The sequence below is a fragment of the Lagenorhynchus albirostris genome, chromosome X (assembly GCF_949774975.1).
Source record: "Lagenorhynchus albirostris chromosome X, mLagAlb1.1, whole genome shotgun sequence".
Lineage (NCBI taxonomy): Eukaryota > Metazoa > Chordata > Mammalia > Artiodactyla > Delphinidae > Lagenorhynchus > Lagenorhynchus albirostris.
Genome location: NC_083116.1, coordinates 66,295,864 through 66,317,430, shown reverse-complemented (window position 1 = coordinate 66,317,430; position 21,567 = coordinate 66,295,864). Strand labels below are relative to the sequence as shown.

At 42.6% G+C, this 21,567-nt stretch overlaps 2 protein-coding genes across 2 annotated transcripts in view; one reads left to right on the top strand and one right to left on the bottom strand.

Moving 5' to 3' along the window:
* TAF9B (TATA-box binding protein associated factor 9b) overlaps window positions 1–21,567 on the bottom strand; it is a 36,235-nt gene that overhangs the window by 3,884 nt on the left and 10,784 nt on the right. The window lies entirely within an intron of this gene.
* Window positions 433–20,686, top strand: PGK1 (phosphoglycerate kinase 1). The gene is made up of 11 exons (XM_060136829.1): window positions 433–606; window positions 6,856–6,906; window positions 9,494–9,649; window positions 9,764–9,908; window positions 12,951–13,054; window positions 13,696–13,815; window positions 16,791–16,905; window positions 17,158–17,337; window positions 19,272–19,449; window positions 19,728–19,826; window positions 20,198–20,686. The coding sequence occupies exons 1-11, from the start codon at window positions 542–544 to the stop codon at window positions 20,236–20,238; spliced, it is 1,254 nt and encodes a 417-aa protein (XP_059992812.1). The 5' UTR covers window positions 433–541; the 3' UTR covers window positions 20,239–20,686.

The following is a 21,567-nucleotide window of genomic DNA, read 5'->3' as shown; positions in this document are numbered from 1 at the left end:
CTATCCTGATACGGCTGCGGGCAATTCCATGGGGTGCGTGCGGCGTGGCGCTTTTCCCCAGGCTGTCGTGGGTTTGCGTGGCGCTGCAGCTGCTCTGGGCGCGGCCGCAGGGACCGAGACGGCGGCCTTGGGCCTCAGACTCTCCACGTCTGCCCCTCGGCGCCAAGCTCTCCCTTTTCCTCCACCTGCCGGCCCGGCGGCACAGCCGCCCGCCTCTGGTCACGAAGGTTCTCAGCGGCTCGCTGCGTGCCGGACGTGACAGATGGCAGCAGCACGTCCCACCAGCGCCCTCGCAGACTGACAGCGCCTTGGAGCAATAGCAGCGCGCAGGCGCCTTCGGGCCGCGTCCTATAGCTGCCCGAGTGGCCGGCGAGCAGGGTGCGGCGGCCGGAAAGGGGCGGGGAGAGGTTGTAGGCGGGGCGATCGAGCCCGCTAGGCGCTCGGCATTTTCCACGCGTTCCGAGCGCGAGTCGGCTGCAGTCTCGCCGCTGTCGCTTAACAGTCTCTTCCCCCGGCCTCTCGCTGCCGCTGAATTGCCAAGATGTCGCTCTCTAACAAGCTGACTCTGGACAAGATGGACGTGAAGGGGAAGCGGGTCATCATGAGGTAATCCTCGGGACTCTGCCGCAGCCTCTTCGGCCGGGGCCGACTTGCTTTCCCTCTTGCCCAAAGTGAACTTTAGTTCTCGTCTCGGCCCCATGGGTCCTAGCCCTGCAGGACTGGGCTGCCCACCACTGTGGCTGAAGCTTTGCCCGGATTTAACGGTTTCTAACCTCATTTTCCCTAACCCAAAAAGTGAGCCGAAGTTGCCCTTTGCAGGGTTGGATCCACCCAGGAAGGGCTCAGATTGCAGGGATCCATTTTGCTCTCTTCTCTTATTTCTGAAAGGCAGTTCTATCCCCTCCAGTTCCCAGTTGGCGAGGTGCGATGTGATGCTTAGCCTGCAGATCCCTAGACCCCCAGGGAAGGGACCTTGAAAGGCCATTTGGTTAGTTTCCCTTCACCCACCACCGTAGACCGTCCCAGACAAATCAGAAACGGCCCTGCACAAAAGGACATCTTTCCCAGAGAATGTTGATTTCATTGTTCAGGAGTAGAACCCACTAAAGCGTTGGGGGTGGGAGGGAGAGGTGGGGTGGGCGCACCGAAGGAGGCCCTGCAGGGCTTATGTAACAGGCCGCTGCCGCTCTACGTGTCTTTGGACTACAGGCCATGGGTTTTGCACCAGGTTTATGCCACATACTGGGTAATGCTAGAGCAGGGTGTGGCTGCTCATTCTTGCTGTTCTCTAACCTCACCCCCACAGGTGGCTAGAGAAGCAGGATATTAGAAGTGGGGAAGGCTCCCCATGCGCTTTGGGGTCTTTTACTCCAAACATGTGGATTCCTGGTCACTTACCAACATGGCTTTTCCCTTGTTTGCCAGAGTTAACTAGTATAATGTGTGGAGCTTTTACATTTATCCTTTTCGTAACATGTACATTCGTGCATGCCAGGAGCTAAGTGCAGGAATTCAGTTAGGTATGTAACTGATGTACATGACCTTGACAGGATCCAAGGGTGGCGCTTTTGTGGGGGCCATAAGGCCATAAGGCCATAAGGGCTTGAACTGATAGCGTTGTGTAGTCTTGTCCTTTTAGGGAAGTGGTTGATTGATGGGCAGGCATGTGCATGATGTGATCCAGCCCCTTTCCCAATTTGGGCTGGTTCAAGAGAGGGCAACTTTTGGATATTAATGGATGCAGAAAGCAGTAGGGGATCTCCCTTTACCTAAGGCTTAAACGAAGGTAGGCACCGTGAATTAGTGAACTGTATGGACACCCTAAAAGTTCATGTAGCTTTCCCCTTCCCTCTTATTTCATTATGGCCACTATTAGTTTGCAATTGGCCTTCTCTGCCCTGCTATGGAAATAATTAGAAGAACTCAATGGCTTATGGCCATGAAGAACACCTGGTGTCCCCCTTTTGCTAAATCACCTAGTCCTTTGCAATCTGGACAAAGTAGGAATCATAGCCATCCTAGTATTAGATAAGGGCCCTATCCACCCCTCAGATGCTCTTAAGGAAGGGGGATAGACCCTATGAAAAACAGGACAAGTGGACATTGGCATGCAACTAGATCTTAGATTTTAGTGATTTCCTCCCATCTCCACTGTGCTCAAGGCTGACCTTTCCAGATGCAGGCACCAGCTGAAAGACAAGAGGTGGGGCGTCATCTTGGCTACCTTCCTACAATTGCAGTCTTGGGCTTTATCTCCTCTCTTCCCAGGGAAACTGGCTTGAGGAATTATCTGGGCTGGCTGGGAGTGAGACTAGAGGAGGTGCTTATCTTTTCTCCCTATGGACCTAATATGAAATATGTTTCTGCCCAAGGGCTCAAAGTTTCATTTAATACAGATTAACCCTGAGCCTTGAAATGATTGACTAGTCCTGTTTTGCTGATGGAAAATGACCTGTCCAAGGTCACTGAACTAGCAAGTTGGTGGTAGAGCCAGGACTAGAATTTGGGTCTCCTTGGTTACCAACCAGATTCTCTAAATTCTTGGACATAGTGAATAGGGACAGGTTAAAATAGACCTTTGTCCGCTGAAGGTTGCAGTCAATAATTTTTCCCTGTAATCTGGATAGAACTTATTTGGCCTGAGAACAGGAAGTTGCTTTTTTCTCAGATTATTAATGTAGCTCTAGAACAGAGGCAGCCATGCCTCATCAGCTCAAATTTCTTTTTGTCTCAATTGCCTTTATGTGGTGCTTGCTGGCAGTGCTCCGGAAGTGGGGCCTCCGGAGTAGTGGCTGCTTCACTTGCCTCCTCTCTTTATCTTGCAAAAGGGAGCTGTGATGTTTGTAGAGTCTTCGGGCCCCTGCTTTGAATGCCAAGGGAAATTGACTGATTTGTTGAGGGAACTTCAGATAGCCAGAAATCTCTGGCTAATTACCAGGTTCTACCTCAGTTTTTTAGGACTCCATTTGACTTTATAGCCCTTTGAGTAAATTTCCTGTTTAATTTTGCCATGTCATTTCCTTTTTTCTTCTCATAGGTTGCCAGTCTTACTCCTTTGCCGACTTGTGAAGTGCTTCCCTTTTGCTTGCTCTCCCCCACCTCTCTCCCTCCCCCTATTTTTTTAAACCTCACTGTTTTTTCCCTAACCTGTTGTAACTTGTTAAGCAACAGCCTTGGTGTAGTGGAAGAAGAAACGGAGGAAAAACTGAGAGCAAGGGAGGAAAAAAAAGGTCTCTAAGGGAGCCGTAATACCCCAATTTTCTAGTCAGGGGCAGTAAAGCGAGGGTGGGAATGGTTCCTCTGAGAGCTTTTAATGGAACTGGCCTGGACTCCTGCGATTTCAGGTGATAGAGTCTTGATATCTTTATTACAACTAAATTAATATTTTTAAGATTCATTTTGAAATAATTATGTACATTCACAGGAGGTTGCAAAGATAGTATAGAGAGGTCCTGTGTTCACCCAGTTTCCCTCATTGGATACATCTTACATAATTATAGTACAATATCAAGAGTAGGAAGGAAGTTGATATTGGAATAAAGTATATAATTCTTTGCTGTTTTATCACATGTGTAGATTTGTGTAACTCCCACCACAATCAAGATACAAAACTAGTTTTGTTTGAGCACTGCCAAGATCTCCCTCATGCTACTCCTTTAGAGTCGTGGCCCCTCTCCTTCCATTCCTAAACCCCTGGTAACTACTAATCTCTCCTCCATTTGTAAAATTTTGTTATTTCAAAAATGTTATATAAGTGGAATCACACAGTATATAACCCTTTGGGATGGCATTTTTTCACCCAGCATAATGCCCTCGAGATTTATCCGTGTTGTTGCATGTATCAATAGTTCATTCCTTGTATCGCTGAGTAGTAGTCTGTGGTATGGATGGTCCACAGTTTGAAGGACATCTGGGTTGTTTCCAGTTTGGGGTTATTTCAAATAAAGCTTCTGTGAATATTGAACGTTTGTGCACTAGTCTTGGTATGGACATATGCTGTCATTTCTTTTGGGTAAACATCTAGGAGTGGAATTGCTGGGTCATATGCTTAGCCTTTTGAGGAATTCCCAGACTGTTTTCCAAAGCAGCCGCATCATTTTACATTCCTACCAGCAGTATATGAGTGCTCAATGGCTCTGCATCCTCACTAGCGTTTGATGTCATTTTTTAAATTTCAGCCATTATGATTGGTGTGTAGTGATATCTGACTTTGTGCCTGAGGCTAAGCTCGGGATTGTTTAAGGGAAGTGGAAAAGGAAGGGGTGCAGATTTTACACAGAACAAGTGGAATGTGTAGGTCAGAGCAGTTTCAGTGGTGGAGTCCTTAGACAGGAGAAGCTAAAAGCAGACCTGTTGTTGAGAGTCTAGGAGATGATGAGGGAAGATATTCCACAAACAATGAGAAGAGAGTACAAGTCCAATTCTTATCAGTAAGCTATGCCATGGCAGCGTGGATAGATGAGAGAGATTCTTGAATGTTTCCAAAGAGCTTCTCTGTCAGGGCTTGGGGGTAGGGAGCAGCACTGCAAAGGTGGCTTATGCTCAGCCCCTTGCCATTAGTCCTTTTGTTTATGTATTTATTTGGCTGTGCCGGGTCTTAGTTGCGGCATGTGAACTCTTAGTTGCGGCATGTGGGATCTAGTTCCCTGACCAGGGATGAACCCTAGCCCCCTGCATTGGGAGCGCGGAGTCTTAGCCACTGGACCACCAGGGAAGTCCCATAGCCCTTTTGAATGTGGGCCTTCTGGGAGGCTGCAGGGGGTGGGAGAAAATGACTCTTGGTAATGGGATACTCTGTCCTCTTTGGAATGCACTTTAAGGCTGGCAGGGGCCTCGTTCAGGATATTTAAAGAAGATGCTTAGAATCAGAATCGAGTAGCCTGAAATTAAGTAGACTGTATTTCTTTCTTTAGAGGCATACTGCCTTTATTTTTTTTAAGATTTTAATTAAAATGTTTGAATATAGAATTAGTCCTTCAACTCACCTTTGGAAAAGCTGTTCTTCAGTGAACTAGACTACAGACCTAGGGGACATAGGAAATTGGTGGTCTTCTTAGTAGATCTAGGATTTTGTAATTGTCTGCCAAGCCTCAGCCTTAGAGAGGAAGGCCTAGTGATGGAGCTTTGTGGTCAAACATGGCAGCAGTCTTTTTGACTAGGTCATACCTTCACAGTAGTCCCTTAGTGCGTGTTGCTAGCTGTTTTTAGTAACGGTTGATCTGCCTTTTAGATCACAGAATCACGTTTTGGAGAAGCCTTAGCATGTATAATAATAGCTACCACTTTTTTTTTTTTTTTTTTTTTTGCGGTACGCGGGCCTCTCACTGCTGTGGCCTCTCCCGTTGCAGAGCACAGGCTCCGGATGCGCAGGCTCAGCGGCCATGGCTCACGGGCCCAGCCGCTCTGCGGCATGTGGGATCCTCCTGGACTGGGGCACGAACCCATGTCCCCCTTATCGGCAGGCAGACTCTCAACCACTGCGCCACCAGGGAAGCCCAATAGCTACCACTTTTATGGCACTTACTGTGTATCAGTTACTCTCCAAAGCACTTTCCAAATCGGTAACACATTTAATTCTCACAATAACTGTGAAGTAGATAGTAGTATCATCCCCATTCTAGAGATGAGAAAAAAATCACTTAAAAAGGATCTTGGCAGGCAAAACTTAGACCTTACAGATAGCTATCACACATCGTTGTTTTCAGTCAGATTGAAGTAGCCCAAGGTTCTAAGGAGTTCGCAAGAAGGGGGAAGGAATGATCAGTTCTTAAAAATGGTAAAGCAGCAATCTGTTGGGTAAGAAAGAAGACTGCAGTAAATTGCTACCCACACCCCCAACTCCCCCCCCACCCCCGGCCGTGTGCTGTGCCATGTGGCTTGTGGGATCCCGACCAGGGATTGAACCTGGCCCCCAGCAGTCCTAACCAGTGGATCCTAACCACTGGATCGCCAGGGAATTTCCTGCTTGTGCTATCTGGATCACTTCTTTTCTAATTGCCAGTTTGTCAGGTGGGCAGGGTCACATGTTCCATCCTCTCCTCTAAGGCTTTTATTTTCTTTAACTAAAAAAAAAATTTATTGAAGTATAGTTGATTTACAATGTTGTGTTAGTTTCAGGTGTACAGCAAAGTGTCCTCTCAGGCTTTTAGAAAGAGGCTATCTTTTTGTTATTGTCTGTGTTTTGCTTGAAGGATACTGTTTGAACTTGGTCTTGAATACTGGGTTTCTTTCTGGTCCCGAGGTCCCAGCCTTTCTCCCAAAAGAATGATATTCTCTTGACATGTTTTATTGTTCCAATTAATTTTTTTCTTTTGAATAATGTTTGCTTCCTTAGAACCCAGAAATACTATCAAAGGAATCAAAATCCAGACGTGTTCCCTATAACCCTTCACTCCTCCAGCTGCCACTGTTATTAGATACTATCATGCTGGGCCCACATAGAAATCTTTTTAGATGGTACTGGCTTTAGCTTCCCTGGTCTTCAGGGCTAGTTCCTGTGATTTAAGTTGTTTTTTATTTTTTAAAATTTCTCTTTTAAAAAGTATGAGATACGTACCTAAAAGGGCACAAATCATAAGCTTCAAAGAGCGATCACTAAAGGAGCACATTTGTCACCCAGGTCAAGAAAGAGAACATTACCAGAACCCCTGAAGCTCCCTCTGGTGTCCTATCCCAGTCACTACTCCTACCCTCGTCCCCATGGCTAATCACCATCTTCTGATACTGCTGATTATTTTTAAGGTGACTTTTGAACTTCAACTTATTTAACTGGTTCACTAAAAGTCCCTCTCCTAATCTTTGGGGGAATGGAAAATTGATCATGGCTCTGAACCCAACACTTTGTTTCTTTTTCAGAGTGGACTTCAATGTTCCTATGAAGAACAACCAGATAACAAACAACCAGAGGTAATGTCCCTGCTAATCCTTGAGCTAGGTTTACGATGTACCTGGGTCTGAGTATATGGGATGAAATGGTTTTACTTCCTTATTGTAGAACTATGATAACTTAAGTCATGTGATCTTGGCTTTCAACAACCCACCATCTGGTTTGCCTTCTTATGAGAATTTAGAAATTGAAAAAAATCATTTTAAGAAAGCAATTTTTTTCTCCTCCCATTTTTTTTAAATTTGAAGAATTTGGTGTTATGCATTTTTAAAGAATATAAAGGTTTACGGTTACTTGGCTTCCCTTGCAAAATGAAGAACTGTGCATGTAGTTTTACCAGCCTCTATTCTAGCTGGCCCTGATAAAATCAGTTTTTGAGAATTTTGATTTAAGGGAAAAGACTACAGAAGTAATATTTTCAGTTTAGGCTGCTCCAAATGTCTTGGCTGCTACATTCAGAAGCAGAAATTTTAAGTGATAGTACTGCTCTTGCTTTTGACTAGATTGTAAAAGAAGGTTTTATTTTAAATTTTAAATGAAAGGTTTGAGCTGGAAAGGTACGTTCCAATGGTATAGACCAGCAGTGTCTAATAAAAATATAATATGAGCCACATGTAATTTAAGATTTTCTAGTGGCCACATTAAAAAAGTAAAAAGAAACAGGTGAACGTAATAATACATTTTATTTAATCCAGTAAGCCCCAAATAATCATTTCAGTATGTAATCAATTAAAAATTAATCAAAGGAACATTTAACTTTTTTGGTATTATTTGAGATCCAGCACATACCAATCTGGACTAGCCACATTTCTAGTATTCAGGAGACACCTGTGGCTAATGGCTACCATATTGTACAGTGCAGGTATAGCCCTAAAACACTTTCAGATATTGGCCCCAGAATAGAGCTTGGCATTTTGCCAAGCACATCCCTGCTGCACCATAGTGGAAGGTCTTTGTACAAGGCACCTCTGACCCTTCTTGACTTTCATTATTTTCTGTAGCACACATAAAAGATTGGAAATATGCCTATCAAGGTATTTTATAAGTAAAAAACAGAGAAACAGGTCTGAGTAGACCTTTTCATTTTCAGAACTCCATGGAGTTGATTAACAAAATGAAGCATTAGAAATAATAGGACTTGGCCAATAATGGATAGCCCTGAAGATTAATTGGATTTCATTGGGCAAACGTTGTACCTGATGAAGGTTTCTTCTTTATTTGGTATAAATGAGTTTTTATATCTGCCAAGTAGCATAAGATATTTTAGAAACATAACTTGGCTTTTTATTATTCCATTCTCTGCTGAAATGTCACCTTATCAGAGAGACTTTCCCTGGCCACCCTCTCTAAAATCCTCTTCACCACTATTCTCCAGTCATTCTTGTCTCCCTACCTTGCTTTATTTTCTTCATAGTTCTTACCACTTCTATGAGAGCAGAGACTATTTTATTTACTATTGTATTCTCAGAATCTGATATAGTAGCTGCCACAAAAGAAGCATCCAATAAATATTTTTTGAATAAATAAATGATTTTCTTTGTTATCGATTTTAATTTCTTAAAGACTGCCAAGAATGGAAAGTTAGTATTGAGTTTGTAACAAAAATTTGAAGTGTTTAAAGGAGGTTTAATAAATGTTAGGTTAAACTATAATTTAGTAAATGCAATGCATTATGTAAACCACATTCTATATAATGTATTTATTTTTACCTACATAAAAAAGTGACTTAGGATCTGTAACGGGTACAGAAAAGTTACATGTTTTTCAGTTTTCCCCAAATTTCTTGTAATGGTTTCAAGATTTGGGAATTTTATATTTCTTCCACAGTCAAACACTTAGGATGTTTCAGGGGTCCCTAAGACCACCCACATATTTGGTGATTCACTGGAAGGACTCACAGGACTCAGCATATAGTTCTCACTGCTAAAGTTTATTACAGTGAAAGGATGCATGACAGTATCAGCAAGGGGAAAAGACACAGGCAGAATTTGGAGAAATCCATGCATGGGCTTCCATGCTTTCTCCCTCTTATGATGGGACACACCAAGCGTGCTCCTTTCTCCAGCAGTGAAAAATGCAATAATTGTGTGCAATGTTTCTGTCCAGAGAAGCCCTTTAGAGACTCAGCTCCCAAGATTTTTACTGGCAGCTGATCACATAGGCACCCTCTGCCCAGCAACTACCAAAATTCCTCCTAGAGGGAAGCAAGTGTTGAGCGTAAATCACCTTGTTTGTACGGACAGTCTAGGCCCTTGTCAGAGAACTGAGGGACCACTTCAAAAGCCAAGTTCCCAGATACCAGCCAAGGGCCAACCTTGCAAGCAGGTCCTTCTGAAGATAACAGCTTCAGTCCTGCTATATTAACTCTTTTCTGCACAAGGGGCAAAACATGATGAGATTGTATAATCCTAGGGGGGAGGGTTGACATCCTAATTAACTTATTCCTCTGCACATGGACCTGAGGACCATCGCTGAGTTGTTGACAGTAGATTTGAAGGAATTTGGAGAAGAAAGGGGGCTTTATGTTTTATGAGGCCATGAATAGAATAGTTACCACTAATTCTTAGGAGTAACCTTACTCTACCTGTTGTCTCTTTTTGGTTGCAGGATCAAGGCTGCCGTTCCAAGCATCAAATTCTGCTTGGACAATGGAGCCAAGTCAGTTGTTCTTATGAGCCACCTGGGCCGGCCTGATGGTGTCCCCATGCCTGACAAGTACTCCTTGCAGCCAGTTGCTGTAGAACTCAAATCTCTGCTGGGCAAGTACGTTTCAGGCGCTGGTGCTGGTGGACTCTGTGACAGATGTTGTCAAGCATGTTGTTATTGGTTCTTAACTTTCTGACTGCTCAAGTGTTTTCCATGTTGTGCTCTCCCCAGGGATGTTTTGTTCTTGAAGGACTGCGTGGGCCCAGAAGTGGAGAAAGCTTGTGCTGACCCAGCTGCTGGGTCTGTCATCTTGCTGGAGAACCTTCGCTTTCATGTGGAGGAAGAAGGGAAGGGAAAAGATGCTTCTGGGAACAAGGTAGGACCTGTGATTTTGACATTAGTGAGGGTGAGGAGGGCTGAGTGTATAAGAGACTGTGATTGAAGAGTAGAGGAAGCTTATGTTTATTTTGACAGCTTTTTGTTGAAGTACAGCATACGATTAAAAATGCACAAATGCACAGCTTGATGAATTATCACAAAGTAAGCACACCTGTGTAATCACCACCTAGGTCAGAGAATAGGATATTGTCAGCATCCCAGAAGCCCTCCTCATCATGCTCAAGTGGTTTTGAAATACATTGGAAAAATACGTGAACACCATTTGGGTGTATGAGGATTTGGTGAACATGCTGCTTCTAATTGTCCCTTTGTTACACACCTGGCCTGTGATACATGAAGATTGTTTTTTCTAATAGTATGTGATAATATCCTATCAAAGGGGGAGGCTGTGATTGCCAAGTGCTGAGAGCAGACATTCACAGGTGGTTGTTGGCTGGGGGCATGGTGGTGAGTATCCATGATACACCAGGTGTTCCTCCAGGAGAGCCAGTTTTAGATTTTTTGTTTGTCAAGGCTGGAACTGTTTTTCTAAGCAACAGGCCCTGGTGTGTTATAGAAGGACAATCTGTATTTTTATTTGGAAGGGGAATTAACTTAAAGCTTGAGCTTGATACTTTTAACACACTAAATTAAATTTGATATCATTGGGATTTTCTTATAAAAGAATCATGTGAGCAGAAAAAGTACTTTCCTAAGTCAAGTGGAAAGGGACTATTTGGGACATTTGATTGTCGTTGGGTAAATGATGGTCATGATGATACTGCCTTGGGTTTAAGACATTTTTCTTAAGAAGTGTAAAGCATCTTTCTTTGAATTTCTTCTTAAGGAAGTACAGATATCATCATATTTTCAAAAAAAAACCTAGGTCTCAGAAAGGCAGTCATTTGATTAAAGTTAGAGGTAGTGGTACTGTTGCTGGGCCTTATATAGAGCTCAGTCCATTAGATCAGCAAACTTTCTGTAAAGGGCCAGACAATAAATATTTTAGGCTTTGTGGACCATACGGTCAGCCACAACCTTATATGGTCTCTGTTGGAACTATTCAGCTCTGACATTGTTGTGCAAAAGCAACCATAGGGAAAAAACCGAAAATTTTTTAAAAAGGCAACCACAGATAACCCACAAAATAGATTACTGTGAACGACAACCAGAATTCAAATATTAAATGATAAAGCTGGCTCTTTGAGGATGATTTAGAATTTGCCTATTGGTAGAAGGGAAGCTGAAAGCACCCTTTAAGTACTTTCCACTCTTAAGGTCTTTAGTATCTTGTGGAACAAGATGCTCTGAGGCTAGCGTCTCAAGCTCCTGTTGTACTTCTGACATTTCTTAAGGTCATTGCAGTGCCTGCTTTCTTTTCTTAGCACTGCAGGTTCTGGTCTTGCCTTATCTTGCCTTTGGCATGGTCTTGCTAGAGTAGTATGTATGAGTCAAATGCTGACCTAAAATTTGGTGCCCTTTTAGACTGAAACTCAACCAGCTATACGCTTGGGCTTAGAAATGGCAGGAGGCAACTGGCAAATTGAGGCAAAACCTTTTATTCAGGAAGTGATGAACCAACTATGCTAGTCTATGTCTTTTTTAGTTAGTTTACTTTACATTTAGTGTCCAGTGGCTTTTCATGCTTGAAATTTCAGGAGCCAGCCATAAGTTCAAAGTGGATAAAAACAAAGCGAGGGCATGAAATTTTTCCTTTATCCAGTGTGCCTGCATTGGTTTCTTAGGAGCATTCTCTTCCTTCTAGTTATTGGCAGATCAAAAATGAGAAATGGGTTCTTATTACTATTAATTTCTATAGTACCTTTTCCATGAAGAGCTTTCAGTTTGTCTCATTTTTCCTCAAACAATTCTTCTTAAATAGAGGGGTTATCTTCCCTTTTTAATAGATGGGAAGATTTCAGGGGCAGAGAACAACTTGACAAAGATTACACAGTAAATTAGCGTCAGACCTGGTCCTAGAACCCAGGTCTCCTGCCATTTGGGCAGTGTTTTCATTACTACACACATCGTCTTGCAGTCACCAGTGGCAGATTATATTCCATTGTAAAGAGATTATGGGGGCTCTACAGTCTTCAGTTTTAGCATTAGTGCCCCTGCATTCTTTGGTTCATTAGAGGAAAGCACCTGTTATCTGTGGCAGCCTCCTTCTCCTCAGTACATGGGAGAATGGGAGAATGGGAGTGGACAGTGACTGAAACAAACATCTGTTTTGTGCTCTTCCCTGCCATGTCCCTCTTATCTGGCTTCCTGTGCATCTTCACTTTATTTCCTACTGGAGACTCTGTTCATCCTGCTGCCCTGCTTTCTTTCCCCTATGGGAGCATGGTGGGTATTATCCCTGGATAGTGAGCCGACATTCAAAGCCCTATGTTTTACTTCTAGTTTTTGTTCCTCTTTCTTTTTTGTAGAAGTGTATTGTTTTATCAGATGCCTAACTTCCAGGGAAAGCTATATGAATTACCTCCTTTTGCTATTATATAAAATGTTTCTGAGGTCCTTTTCTGTTGTCATGTTTCCATCTGCCTTCTCTGTTCCAGCCTGCCCTTGTTGCTTTGATGAGGAATATGTATGAGGGCCTTTTTCCCTTTGCAGAAGGGTCTTGGTAGCCAGCAGCTTGACTCAAGTATAATCCTAAATTTTACAAGGAGAATATGTTAGAATGAGGAAATGAGTCAAGATAAGGAGAGAGAAGGATAATTTGAGTCTTGTCCTAGGAGCTGGAAAGAGGCCAGTGGGATGTGATTAGGGGTTAAGCTGTGGTTCAGGAATCTTAGGCTTGCAATTTGAGAGAAGGTGGAGGAGAGCAGAAACATGCAGAAATGACCCAAAAACCTGGAATATTAGGAAGAAAGAACAGATCCTGTTGCTAGTTTTAAAAACTGCTATCCTACCAACTCAGGGTCTTTAGAGGTGTTGAAGAGGACTCTTGGCATGAAATGCTTTTACAGTTGTCTTTGGAGCCATCAACATTTCCTGTGTTGTTGTTTTTCCTTTTTTGTTTGTTTGTTTTTCTCTGCAGGTTAAACCTGAGCCAGCCAAAATAGAAGCCTTTCGAGCTTCGCTTTCTAAGCTAGGGGATGTCTATGTCAATGATGCTTTTGGCACTGCTCACCGAGCCCACAGGTACTAAAAGTTTTTTGCTCATTGTCAAACTGGGAGCATTATTTCTCTGTTTACTTGAGCAGCCCAAGCTCTGGCTTGCTTTTGGATATTTCTGTATTATATTATGATCTTTTTGGCTTCTATCTCTAATTGGAGCTACAAATTACACTGAGGTTCTTGTTGAGTATCTCCGATCTAAAGAGGAAATAAAAGCAAATGTTGAGAATTGTGGAGCTTTTTGTTGAGCTTCAGGAAGATGTTCCTCTGTCTCACTTTGGGATATTTCCTGGAGAGCTCTCCCTTTGTGAATGCTGTGGGAGTGGAATCTTAGGCTGTCAGTAGGAAGCAAACTGAGGAATCCTTTCCTGTTGTCATCACCTGGCTGATTATTTATTGTGGTTAAACCCTTGGCCTGAAGACTATTAATTGGGTATCTTAAATTCTACCTTAGGTCATTGCTTTTCACTTGTTCCCCTTGACCCTGCATTATTAGGCAAAAATCTTACCTTGTACCTAAGTGTTTTGTTGCAGTTTGGGCATGAAAACCGTGGTGGCCTGGCATCTCAAAAGTGAAAGTATTTTCAGTGATAAGGAGATGGCCTCTAGAATTGGGAGAATTGCTAGGGATTGACCTAACATTTGAATGTCTCGTTCATTTCTAGCTCCATGGTGGGAGTAAATCTGCCAGAGAAGGCTGGAGGATTTTTGATGAAGAAGGAGCTGAACTACTTTGCCAAGGCCTTGGAGAGCCCAGAGCGACCCTTCCTGGCCATCCTGGGCGGGTATGGAGAACGCTTCAAGATCATGCTTTAAGTAGTGTTTTTGCCTGGTAGTAGGCCATAACTTGGGTGGTTTATTGTCAGATAGCACAATCAAACTGGGTGACTGAGGAGAATTTAATAAAGGGACTATCTAAAAAGGTGTGGGTAGGGTTTAGGGAAACCCAGAAGGGACAGTACAGTAATCTGGGGCAACAGTCATCACCATCCCTAGGCCTGAAGGGAAAAAGGAAAGGGATGGTTACCAAAATCCAGAGACAGTGGTTGCGTGGAGAGGTCTCTCTGATAGAAACCATAGCCTTTGGTCAAGGGATGTAGGGATAGTCATCTAGCAGGGAAGGAGCCAGGGAAATAGATACTCTGATCTCCTTTTAATGTCCTGCTGATGTACCCCCTCCTATCCACAATGGGCTGCAACCTAGCTGGACGTCAGAGGGCAAGGGAACTCCTTGATGCAGTCCACTCAGGTCAGCCTCCTGGGACAGAGAACAGGGCTGGAAAGGATAGAAAATGGCTCTGGAGGGAAGAATCGGAAAGATCCACCATTGCTCATCTAACGATTTTTGAAGCATTTCAGCCTCTCAGATATGAAAACCTCCTCATATGTGTTTAATATATCATTTGGAACTCATTTCTCCAGCTCACATACCTTTTTATATTTTCTCCTGTGGGGAAAGGTACCCTGTGAATAGTGATATTCTACTGGCTTAGTTAAAAATACAAATTTCAGAAGTGCAACTCAAGAGGCTAGGAGGATACATTTTAGGTGACAGAGACCTGGGACTGCTTGGATAAGATCTTGTCACTTGGCATGGCTATCTAGATAGCAGCCTCTTTATGGCTAGATGCTCCTGACCCTCTTATGAGCGGGGCTTTTTTTTTTCCATGGGAATGAACACACTCAGCATTTCCCTATGAATGCTGACTCGAGTTGGGTGTCAATTTCAGATAGCATAGTTGCTCTCCAGGTTCATGAGCCCAGTTTCAGGGTCCTAAAAATAGTTAAGGTGGGTATAGGTTGTTATCTGTGTCCTGGAATCATTGCCCCTCTTGTGCACTGGTTTATAAAGGTCAGACTCTGATCTTTGCTTCTCTGGAGATTAGGAGTTGGGCTTTGTTCTCCAACCTTCCGTAGATCTGGAATATGGAAGTGAGTGCCACCTAGGGGTTATGATTAGGTTTTGGACTCTGCCTAAAATAGCTATTTTGGGGAAGTTGACGTGGAGGTTTTTTTTTGCCACCTTTCTTGCAATGTAGTCTCCTTAGAACATTAACAATTTAGGGGAAGATTTTACATTTTATTAAAAAACGTTGTGTTGGGAATTCCCTGGTGATCCAGTGGTTAGGACTCAGTGCTTTCACTGCCGAGGGCCCTGGTTCAATCCCTGGTTGGGGAACTAAGAACCCACAAGCCGCACGGTGCAGAAAAAACCCCATTATTATGGAAACGCTCAAACATTACAGAAGTTGAAAGAATAGTATAATAAACCCCCAGGTACCTCTCACCCTGCTCTAATAATTATTGGCATTTTTGCCAATCCCGTTTCATCTGTCCTCTAATCCTTTTTTTTGTCAGGAGTATTTGAAAGCAAGCCTTAGGCATCATATAATTTCATTTCTCATACTTCTGTATGCATCTCATAACTGATGAGATTTCTTTTAAATAACCACCGTGTGTTATACCTAACAAAATTTAACAATTTTATTACTATCATCTAATACCCAGTCTGTATTCAGAAATTCTCCGTCATTTCAGAAATGCCTTTTTACAGTCAGTTTGTTTGAATAAGGATCCAGATGAAGTCCATGCATTGAATTTGCTTGTTAGGTATATTTTATTCTATAATAGTTCCCTCTTCATTATTATTTTCATTCCATTGATTTGTTGAAGAAGCAGGGCATTTGATCTGTAGAACATCCCACATTCTTTAGAAGACATTGAGTCTCGTTTCTCCCTCTTTCTCTGTCTCTCTCTCTCTTTCTGTGTGTGTCTGTTTCTGTATAAAACAGTTAATCCATTCTTACCCTTGGTGGTGACCAGTCTTTACAAGTGAGATATCTATAGTCTCTTTCCATCCATTCTCCCACATCGCTATTGTTTTGAACCTCCATTTCACAAATCCTAGCATAGGGCCTCTCACAGAGTAGGTATCATCTTGTTTATTGAATGAAGAGGTAGATAGGCCCAAGGTGATTGGTTCATTTAGGTGGGATTTAGATATATAAGAATATCTGTGGAAGGCAAGCTATTACTTATGTGAAGGATTTTAAAGGTTGTGCTTCAAGTGAATGTTTTTCTTTTGTTTAGATATTTTTTTTCTCTCGGAGGTGAAAGGTACATCTGTGTTTATTATCTTATTTCCCTCTACTAGAATATAAGCTCCAAAGGGGTAGGGATCTTCTCTTTTGCCCAGTGATGTTTCTCAGAGACCTAGAACCTTGTCACAGAGTAAGTGCTCAATCAGTGTGTTGAATCAAATGGTCCAATAGAATAACGAATGCCATAAAGCAAATGTTCCAGCAGCTGAGCATGGACCTAAGAGTGTGAATATCTATTTTTGCTCAGTATATATTCATTTCGTATATAATCTGGTTCCTGCTCTAGGATTAGGACAGTTGTCAGGGAGCTCAGGGATTCCACAATTAGCAATCTTTCTCAGGTACAATTAGCAATCTTGACCCTTTGATTTTTGGGGGGAGAGAAGGGGCAAAATAGATCTATTTGGAACTTGTGATTTCTTTAGATGATTGTAAGTCTTCTAAGCCCTTCTTCGCCAAGAGCTACACCTTAAAAGGATTTATTAGTAATGGATTGGCTTTTCTGGTTGGAGAAACGTAGGGCAAAGTTAGCCAATACTTTTGTCACTCTGTGGGACATTTCTCTGTTCCTGTCTCTTAATATCAAAACTCAGGCTTTATGTAATATCAGTTCCTTAGTCCATTGTTCTTTGGGTGATGATTCTTGCTTTCCCTTCCAGAGCTAAAGTTGCAGACAAGATCCAGCTGATCAGTAATATGCTAGACAAAGTCAATGAAATGATTATTGGTGGTGGAATGGCCTTTACCTTCCTTAAGGTGCTCAACAACATGGAGGTAGGAAACCAATGCCAAGTGGATGTGAAATAGCTCTCCATGAGAAATAGCCAGTTATGTAAATTTAAAAAGGAAATTAGCTTCTGACATGAGCCCTACAAACTCCCATTTTTATTTATTTTGCAAGTTGTTTTTCTTTCGTCTTTGAATTATTCCTTTGTATTGTGTTGTATTTTGTTCCTGTCTGCTTTGTGAGGTAATCACATTCTTAGTATAGAGGCTGATCTTCATCATCTTGACTTTCCTGTGTAGATTGGCACTTCTCTGTTTGACGAAGAGGGATCCAAGATCGTCAAAGACCTGATATCCAAAGCTGAGAAGAATGGCGTGAAGATTACCTTGCCTGTTGACTTTGTCACTGCCGATAAGTTTGATGAGAATGCCAAGACTGGCCAAGCCACTGTGGCCTCTGGCATACCTGCTGGCTGGATGGTGAGTCACTTGGGTGGTTGGTAGTATGAGTGAACAAATACATTTTGGTATCATTCATTCAACCAACCAATGGGAATTTTAAAAGAAGGGCTACAAATGTTGAGTGAGACTCTCCTTCGGGGAAAATCGATGGGGAAAAGCAGTGGTATCAGATTGCTGCTAAGACTTTTCATTAATAATGTGGGGGCAAAACTGTTTTTTCTTTCTTCATCTATTTAATGTTTATTAAGTACTTGACTGTGTGCTGGGGATGATGCTATGTACTTTCATGGTTTGGGCTGTTCTGGATTATGTTGCTGCCTAGAAACCTGTATAAGAAATTTTTCTTATATGAAAACATTAAGATAGTACAAGTATAATTATTGCAAGCAGGGAAAAATTTATGTGTGTATTAAAGACTTATTTAGCTGATTGTAATGTTCTCCATATTTTATCATTCTAATAGCTGTACAAAATTGTTAATGGTGACATACTAGTTTGCTTATCGCTTTCCTTTTTTTTTAGAATTATTTAAGCTTTCATATTTCTTTTTTCTTTTAAGATTTATTTTTTAAATTTATTTTTGGCTGCATCGGGTCTTAGTTGCAGCATGTGGCATCTTTCGTTGCGGCGCGTGGGCTTCTCTCTAGTTGTGGTGCTTGGGCTCCAGGGCGTGTGGGCTCTGTAGTTGTGACACGTGGGTTCTGTAGTTGTGGCACGTGGGTTCCAGAGCGTGTGGTCTCTGTAGTTTGCGGCACGCAGGCTGTAGTTGAGGCGTGCGAGCTCAGTAGTTGTGGCACATGGGCTTAGTTGCCCCGTGGCATGTGGATCTTAGTTCCCTGACCAGGGATTGAACCCGCATCCCCTGTATTGTAAGGCGGATTCTTTACCACTGGACCACCAGGGAAGTCCCATCACTTTCCTTTTGATAGGCATGTGGGTTTTATTTAGTTCAGTGTTTCTCAAAGTGTATGTAGTCTCAAGAACAGCAGCATCGGACTTGCCTGCTGGCACAGTGGTTAAGAATCCGCCTGCCAGTGTAGGGGACGTGGGTTCGATCCCTGGTCCGGGAAGATTCCACATGCTGTGGAGCAACTAACCCTGTGCACCACAACTACTGAGCCTGTGTTCTAGAGCCTGGGAGCTACAACTACTGAGCCCACCAGCCTACAGCCCGTGCTCCACAACAAGAGAAGCCACTGCAATGAGAAAAGCCTGCACACCACAACGAAAAGTAGCCCCCACTGGTGGCAACTAGAGAAAGCCTGCGTGCAGCAACGAAGAACCAAAGCAGCCAAAAATAAATTAAAAAGAGAACAGCAGCATCAGCATCATTTTGAAACTCATTAAAAAATGCAGATTCCTGCCCCCTGCCCCCCGACCTGCTGAAGCAGAAACTCTGGGGGTAAGGCCCAGAAATTTGTGCTCGAACAAGCCATCCTGGTGATTCTGATGCACAACAAGATTTGAGAACCACTGATCTAGTTTAGTGTTTTTCAACCTCGGCACTATTGACATCTTGGGTAGTTTTAGTTGTGGAGGGCTGTTGTTGCCTTATAGGATGTTTAAGGCATCTTTGGCCACTAGATGCCAGAAGCAACCTCCTACCATCTCCAAATCATGACAATCAAAAATGTCTTGAGACATTGCCATATGTTCCCTAGGGAGGGATGGAATTGACCCTAGTTGAAAACCACTTATCTAGTTACACACAATCATAAAATAGTGTGGCTAAGAATGTTTTTATCAAATAACTTTTGAGGTTTTCCCTTAGACTTGATCTTCCATAAAGGATATGAACAGGTTTATAATTTTAAAGAATGAGGGGTATCTTTTGGTTCTAGAAGACACTCTGGTGTTCAGCCTTGAGTTCTGGTCTTGGTGGAGGTATGGTATTTGCTCCTCTAAGTAGCTTTTATTGGTAGCTCATCCTCTCTTTTAACTCTGCCCCTTAGGGCTTGGACTGTGGTCCTGAGAGCAGCAAGAAGTATGCTGAGGCTGTTGCTCGGGCTAAGCAGATTGTGTGGAATGGACCTGTGGGTGTATTTGAATGGGAAGCTTTTGCCCGAGGAACCAAAGCCCTCATGGATGAGGTGGTGAAAGCCACTTCCAGGGGCTGCATCACCATCATAGGTAAGGGGTCCTGTACAAAGCTATTGCCAATGTGAGCTGGCAGAATTCTGATCAGAGGAAAGTAGAGGGGAAATGGTTAACTTTTCCTAGGTTCCTTGGTGCCAGGTGAATCTTGAGAGCTAAATGGGTATATAATTCATGGAGGAACCTCTAAATGAGATGGACTTGGGGGGTTATCGGCTACCTTTTGGGCTCGAGAGCACATTGCCTTATAATTTTGGTGCCAACCTTTTTTCTTTTCTCTCCTTTCCCCTTTTTACTTGGCTTTCATTCAACAGGTGGTGGAGACACTGCTACTTGCTGTGCCAAATGGAACACAGAGGATAAAGTCAGCCATGTAAGCACCGGAGGTGGTGCCAGTTTAGAGCTCCTGGAAGGTGAGGTTCTTTAATGTGTTTCTGACTTATTTGGGGGAAGGATGGGGTTTATGCAGTGAGAGGTGAATAGAATGGAGTGGAGACGGTAGATAGTGTCATTAGCAGTCATTAACTGGGCAGTACAAATGGAGGAGTTTCAAATAAAGCTCCTGGCTTCCATTTGAGGTGGGGAGGGCTACATGGGAAGACTTATTCTCAAAGAGGTTATGCTCTAGTAGACCTGGGACCCAAAATGTAAAAGTTACCTAGCTCCAGGCCATATACCCTAGAGAAGAGTTGATATGTTATTGGGCGGATAGAAGGGGACAGATCTGGCTTAGTGGATCCTATAGTAATGCTGACTGTGTGTGTGTGTGTTCTCTCAAAAACAGGTAAAGTCCTTCCTGGGGTGGAGGCTCTCAGCAGTGTTTAGTACTTTCCTGCCTTTTGGTTCCTGTGCATAGCCCCTAAGTCAACTTAGTGCTTTCTGCATCTCCACTTGGCATTAGCTAATATCTTCCTCTATGTCAAGATTCAGCTAGTGGCCAAGAGATGTAGCGCCAGGAACCCTTAAACAGTTGTATGGCATCTCAGCTCACCTTTACTGCACCCTGGCTTTGCCTACATTCTTCAAGATCCCATTTGAATTTCTTAGAGACTAAACCGTTGTCCATTCTAGAGTGCATATATTTGTATTATGCCTGTTAAAAGAAAGTGAGCTGTGTTAGCTTAGTTCTCTTTATGAAGTAGCTTATTCTGATTAGCTTTGTCATAGTTTCACCACTCAGCATGGAAACAAAATGAAATTCCAGTTGTTGGTAAGGAGGGAGATGAAGTTGGTGATCTATTAAATAAATAATAAAAATATCCATTGAAACTGGGATTTTTTTCCTGTCATATTTTGTTAGGGTGAGAACAGAATCTTGAGGAAGGGATCAGATATCTACGTCCATGTTTCTAAGTAACATGCTTAAACTGTTAACTTCTTGATTTCATACATGGGAAGATTTAGCTCTCTTATAGCCTTTGTTCCATATGTATGTCCCCTTCTTAATTCTCCCAGTATAGTTTTGTCATAATTTTAGATTTGATCAATAGAGTCTACATTGTGATTATAAATATTATTCACAGCTGAGCTATGTCATATGCCATGATTATATTTACTTATGTATCTTTTAATTTTCTTTGGAGTTAAAAATAGTTTTAAAAATTAGTTTCTTTTTTTCTATGTATCTATCACTGATTCATTCCCAACATATTCAAACATATGGGACAGTAGGTTCATTTTTATTAGAGATGTCCCTCCTGCAGTCCTCTGTGTTCCTGTTTCAGTTTGTACTGGCTGCCCCCTATGTTGGCTGTACAGCTGTTGCCCTGGGGTTTCCTGTTTCCAGAGGAAATCTCTGTGGGGTAACTCTTGGGGATTCCTTTAACCTCCTGTGTTGAACCTTCCCTTTCCTGGATCTGTTTTCCCCTTCTTTCTTGGTTTACTTCTCCTTTTTGTGAAATACAAGACTCCATCCACTAGCTTTCTGAGAAATTGAGGGCGTAGGAGGCAAAATTTTTTGTATGTCTGAAGATATCTTTATTCAACTCTTATATTTGCCTGTTTGGTTATATGTAGAATTTCAGCCTACCTATCAGTTTCTCAGACTTAAAGCCTTTGATTCACTGTCATTGCTGAAAATCTAATGACATCCTACACTTGATCTTAGCCAAAAGGCCAAAGCGATTTCAATGACATTCTTATTCTTTTATTGTC

Bases quoted from the DNA above. Each gene is read 5' to 3' on its own strand.
- PGK1 (XM_060136829.1), top strand. From the start codon at position 542: ATGTCGCTCTCTAACAAGCTGACTCTGGACAAGATGGACGTGAAGGGG. The intron at 9,650-9,763 runs GTACGTTTCAGG...TGCTCTCCCCAG, and splicing joins CTCAAATCTCTGCTGGGCAA to GGATGTTTTGTTCTTGAAGG. The intron at 16,906-17,157 runs GTAGGAAACCAA...TTTCCTGTGTAG, and splicing joins AGGTGCTCAACAACATGGAG to ATTGGCACTTCTCTGTTTGA.